The sequence below is a fragment of the Camelina sativa genome, chromosome 5, assembly GCF_030686135.1.
Source record: "Camelina sativa cultivar CO46 ecotype springtype chromosome 5, ASM3068613v1".
NCBI classification, from domain to species: domain Eukaryota; kingdom Viridiplantae; phylum Streptophyta; class Magnoliopsida; order Brassicales; family Brassicaceae; genus Camelina; species Camelina sativa.
The window spans coordinates 10,004,791-10,010,790 of NC_141884.1; the positions used below are offsets into that span (position 1 = coordinate 10,004,791).

Consider the following 6,000-nt stretch of genomic DNA (forward strand, 5'->3'; position numbering starts at 1 on the left):
ATGTCATTTTTATAAACTATCTACTATATAACCATATTATATAGTATTTAAAAATTTTTAATTTTACAGTAATATTTTAAAATTTTATTAAGTTTATATTTATTAATTATAATATTTAAATAGATGTGAATCGAAGTTTTTCTTATTTTAAGAATCAAAGCTCACAGGTTTTGGAAAACAAAATAGTAATCAAATTGTTGTTTTCTTTCTTTGCAAAAGATTCATAGAAAGAATATCTTCAATACAAAATAGAAGGTGTGGTTAAATATATCATAATTTATGTTTCCATCAATACTGTATTTTTTTTAAGTTGGAATAGTATGTGAAATATTTAGTAAACAAAATCTGATGTAATGCTATTTTTGGAAAAATTTTAGGGATTAACTTTATAAATATATATAAATAAAAGGGTAGAACCCAAAATGTAATTAAAAAATATATATATATATATATAGATATTTGGGTTGTATAAAATAATATCGTAATAATTAGCTGTTTTAAAAACTAAACTTACGGAAAAATATGAAGACAAATCCGTGAGTAGCACGGAGCAACTCCTAGTAATATTTATATAATTTACAATAACAAGATTTTATATCATCCCCTAGTTGAATCAGCCAGACGAGATGGCTTTTTTTATATATAACTAAACTAGCATGTTACAAAATGTCAGTTTTAAAGTCCTAAAAAGGTTGAATAAGTTTCACGTTCTCCACATGGTTTAGAAATGTGCGAAATCTGTTACCGTCAAACGCTTCCATTCCTTGGATTTTAACTCTTATGATCGTGTTTCTCTCGATGTTGTAGTAGAAAACATAGGAAGGCACATATTGATGATTCGGTGACAACACAATTTCATTCGTACCAATCATTCAAACAAAGTGTAACTTGTCCTCCCCAACTAGATTCTTCCACAGAGGAGGTAACACGTAAACATGCTTCGTCCATTCACGTTTTCCAGCGTCATCTAGTACCCACAACTCAAAACATGTACTATTTCTACTAACATAGTGGCTGTTGGACTCATCCGAGATAAGCGAACCTAGTTTACCATTATAGTTTATCAGAGTTGTTGTAACAGGCAGGTCTCTCTTGAAAGTTTCTATGACTTTCATAAAACTGAACTTCTCATACCTAAAATCAAAACAAGCGATCATATAAACCTCGAAAGACCTGTTGATCCTAGCTACATAGTACAAATTACCATCAATGCATATCCCTTTACAACCAGAGAAATGGGGTACGCAACACTTGATAATTCTCCATGAAGGTTTCCTAGCTCCTAGCGTTAGAACTTGATACTCCAAAAAGTTCTCATCATGTATTCCATATGGCAAGGTCATGGACAATACCTTGAGTTGTTTTTCAATCGGATCATACCCCAAATAATTCATCAGCTTGAATTGTATGCCATCACATTCATAGCCTTGCAGCCCAATCATAGTATTCCTCTTCATTTTAGGTAAAGTTATATATTGTGCCGTGCTAGGGTTAAATAGCACCGACACCAACAGTCCTTTATTTTTCTTCCCCTTTAATGTCCGCAAACCATTAAGAAAGACGAAGCCGTTGCTAGGACCAAAGATTTCATTAGAACTGGGGAAATGCGTAAGATGATTCGGAGACACAGACGACATCTCAACAGTATTGTGAGGCTCATGTGAGGAGAAGAAGACGAATCTTTTGTTGTCTTCACACGCATACAAGATTTGCGGGCGATTGTAAGATCTTGTCAAGAACAACTCCGTGAAATCTTGACAGCTAAGTACGGCGTTCCAGAGCTTTGATACGCAACGACATGTTGCTATAGATTTTACCGGTAACCTCAAGAATATATCGATAACGAGATCGATTGAGATCGGCAATGAGTTTCCTCTTCCATTACTTAAGGTTATCGATCGCGTATTGGGTCGAGATATGGTTAGAAGATCCTCCGAGACGTTCTGACTACGTGATTTCATGGTGGAGACTCTGCTGCGGTAAACCCTAGATTCGCCTAAGTTGGAACAAAGTAAAAAATAACGTCGTATTAAAAAGTTTGTCACCTTATTTCGTCTAAGACTCAAAAATAGTCGATAATGCAATCTTGTTTTTAGAGAAAGCCCTCGTAGTCCAAACATTAAGGCCCAATATCGGAAGTTCATTCAAAGCTGATCTGATTCTTTCTTTTTTGGTTGTGTCCGACTTGTGATATGAAAATCTGGAAACATACATGATTGGATTGGAATGAGTGTTGTGAAACACTTAGTGGACTCACTAGACCGGCCCATGTACTAAGGTATGGAGTCTCGGTCCATAGGCTTTACTCAGTCCATACAGCTTCGGCCCATTGGCCAAAGCCTTACTCGGCCCTTAATCCTTAAGTCGGTTTAACCCTAGACATTGTACTCTACTATATATATGCATGTAATCTTTGGGAATTATCAATAATAAACACAAGAGTTTTATCCCTAAACTCTACTTTCATAACACGTTATCAGCACGAGTCTCTAACCCTAAAAACCCTAATAGGCAGCCGCCGATCCTTCTTCCCTAAACACCCTAAAACCGCCTCTTGTTCTTTCTCCTTCTTCGAGAATCTCTTGATCTCAAAGTTCTGTCCGATACACAAGCATCCTTAGCTTGTGATCGAGTTTCTATTAAAACCCTATCGAGGTTTATAGTTACTAGGCTCGGGGGTGAGTTCGCGCGCAAGGAGTTGCTCGCGAGGAAGCTGTTCGCGGTTCGTGGTTCGTGGGAAGCAAGTTCGTGGTCCGTGGAAGCAGTTCAAGGTTCGAGGTTCGTGATATCTGAGGTCTTTAGCTCCCAGATCCTATCCAGTCAGAACCCTAAGGTGTTAAGGTAAACAAAGTTCAAACCTTCTCAAAACCCTATAATCGAACTTGAACTTAAAACTATGGAACCCTAAAATATCCAAGTATACAATCTAACAAACCTTGAATCCTATAAATCCTAAGACTTAAAAATCGGTTGATTAGGATTGTTAGATTGATTGACAATTGCACCTTATACATCAAGCTTTGAAATCCGATTTTGGTTGATTTAAATTGTTTAAAGTTGCTTGATTATTTGTGTTGCATAAGAACCTAGAATTAAATTGTTAGAAGCATAGAAGAGATTTAATCTAACTGTTCTAGGATGATAGACTTGGATTGTTCATGCATCATATAATTAAATCGGACCATGATAGTATATTGGAGAATTGGCCGCATGAACTAGAATTGTGTTCTAGGATTGAATCCGCTCAAGTGGAATTATTTTGTTAAATTTCCATAATTGTGAGATCATGAATTCGGAATTAAAATATTGATCATGATAAGTCTCTAAATTAATTTAGCAATTATCCAAAGTTTTAAAGAGACTAAATCCTAGAGTAAAAAGGAAACTTAAGAAAAAGGAAATCCTACTTGAAATTGTTGCATGCATTAGCCTATTTGCTTTTGTTGTCTTGCATGCATGAATTTAAACCAAAAACCAAATATAACAAGGCATGGTCGGTCTCAAATATCGCATGGCCTAAGACATGGTTCGATCTCAAATATCGCATGTCCTAATGATTGAGTGCATGGTTCGATCTCAAATATCGCATGCTAATATTCGGATGTCTATTTCTGTCGTATGCAGATGGCAAGCCTTAAGAGCTTAGACTATCCAGTCTTAAATGCTTCTGGTGACAATTACTTGCTATGGGCAATGAACACCAAGATCAACTTGAAGTCAAAAGACTTGTACGAGTGTGTCGAAGAGGGTAACAAGACCTCGGACAAGAATAAGAACAAGTGTATCCAGCATATGCATCACCACATTGCTGAGAGTCTCAAGAACCAGTACCTATTTATTGAGGACCCCTTCGACCTTTGGACAACGCTTAAACGGCGATATGGGCACCAAAAGACGGTGCTCCTTCCAAAGGCCGAGTATGAGTGGAAACACCTAAGGATCCAGGACTTGAAAACCCTGGACGAGTATAACTCTGAGCTTTTTAGGATTGTCTCAGTCCTTAGGCTGTGTGGTACGGTGGTTACAGAGAAGGAGCTAATTGATAAGACTTTGTCTACCTTTAGCCCTAATAACATGGTTCTTCAGCAACAATACCGGCAAACAAAGTATACCGAGTATGGGGCACTCAATGAGGTGTTACTGCTAGCTGAGCAGAACAATGAGCTGTTGCTGATGAATAGTGCGGTACAGCCCCATTACCAGAAGCACACAAAGTGGATGCGGGAAAGAAAAGTTCTACAGAGCCTAAGGAGCCTAAAGAGCCCAAAGAGACCAACTACGTCCACAGAGAGAGACACTACGGCCGCGGCCGTGGTGGTAGAGGACGTGGTGGTCGAGGGGGCCAAGCTGGCCGCGGACGCGGTGGTAGAGGCCGTGGTATCTCGAAGCCACAAGCTAAGGCAAAATCGGTTTGTCACCGATGTGGTATGTCAAACCACTGGATGAAAAACTGCAGAACTCCCAAACATCTTATTGATGCATATCAAGAAAGTTTGAAGAAAAACTCAGAAGCTAACTTGGTGCATCTCGATGATGAAGGAGACTTCGATCATGAGAATGATGACTCCCTAGAGACTTCCGACCTCTTTACAGAGAATGAATGAATTTTTCGGTTTTTATTTTGGTTTAAGACTATGCTTTTATGCTTGATTTATTTCTATGTATTGGATAATTGATTTGGTTTAAATTCAAGGATTTATTTTATAAATTATTTGCCTTATTGAGTTAAAACACAAATGTTGTTTTATAGAAATGGCTGAGGATATGAGTGAACTAGTGGTGGACAGTGGATCCAGCCACACTATTTTAAGAGATAAAAGATATTTTATAAACCTCACCATGAAAAGTGCCAATGTTAGTACAATTGCGGGTATAGCAAACCTTATAGAGGGCTACGGCCAGGCTCACGTGTTGTTGCCTAATGGAACACACATTGAATTAAGTGATGCCTTATACTCACCCAGCTCCAAGAGAAATTTGTTGAGCTTTAAAGATATAAGATTAAATGGTTATCATGTGGAAACCAAGGGTGAAGGAACTAGAGAGTTCCTATACATTACAGAAAATGTGAATGGACAAAAGAAGGTCCTAGAGACTATACCTGCACTAGCCACTGGCTTGTACCATGCTAAGATAAATATGATAGAGGCTAACTTGGCAAAGCATAGAATGTTTAGTGAAGAATTCACTTTATGGCATGACCGGCTAGGCCATCCGGGTTCGAACATGATGCGTAAACTAATTAAGAGTTCGAATGGGCACAACCTAAATGAAAGGAAAGTTATCCCTAAACATCTCACGTGTGTAGCATGCGCACAAGGGAAACTTGTTATACGGCCTTCACCAGTGAAAGTCACAAGAGAGACTTTAAACTTTCTGGAAAGAATTCAGGGAGATATATGCGGACCAATACACCCATCTAGTGGGTCGTTTAGATATTTTATGGTGATGATAGATGCATCGACCAGATGGTCGCATGTTTGCTTGTTATCCACAAGAAATCTCGCCTTTGCAAAGATGTTGGCTCAGATTATAAGGCTAAGAGCACACTTTCCAGACTTTCCACTTAAGACTATACGTCTAGATAATGCTGGTGAATTCACATCCCAAGCATTTAATGATTACTGTATGTCCATGGGGGTGAGTGTGGAACATCCTGTGGCACATGTCCATACACAAAACGGACTGGCTGAGTCCTTCATTAAACGAATACAAATGATAGCTCGACCATTGTTAATGAGGTCGAAGCTCCCTGTGTCGGCTTGGGGACACGCAGTATTGCATGCAGCAGAGCTCATACGCATCAGGCCATCTAGTGAGCATAAGTATTCACCATCCCAACTATTAACGGGTCATGAGCCAGACATATCCCATCTCAAGACATTCGGTTGTACCGTTTATGTACCGATTGCTCCACCACAGAGAACTAAGATGGGACCTCAGAGGAGGATGGGAATATATGTTGGATATGAGTCTCCCACCATCATAAAGTATCTCGAG

The 6,000-nt window shown here is 38.6% G+C and overlaps 1 protein-coding gene and 1 pseudogene across 1 annotated transcript; one reads left to right on the plus strand and one right to left on the minus strand.

The window, feature by feature from the left end:
• Positions 1-683: 683 nt before the first annotated feature.
• Positions 684-1,961, minus strand: LOC104789088 (putative F-box protein At3g23960 pseudogene; annotated as a pseudogene).
• A 1,663-nt stretch (positions 1,962-3,624) lies between these two features.
• LOC147943501 (uncharacterized) lies at positions 3,625-4,604 on the plus strand. Its single transcript, XM_087512263.1, has 2 exons — positions 3,625-4,134; positions 4,182-4,604. Exons 1-2 carry the CDS (start codon positions 3,625-3,627, stop codon positions 4,602-4,604), a joined length of 933 nt encoding a protein of 310 aa, XP_087368389.1.
• The last annotated feature ends 1,396 nt before the right edge of the window (positions 4,605-6,000 follow it).

Coding starts and splice junctions, on each gene's coding strand:
- LOC147943501 (XM_087512263.1), top strand. CDS start 3,625: ATGGCAAGCCTTAAGAGCTTAGACTATCCAGTCTTAAATGCTTCTGGT. Junction 4,135..4,181: donor AGTATGGGGCACTCAATGAG/GTGTTACTGCTA, acceptor GCTGATGAATAG/TGCGGTACAGCCCCATTACC.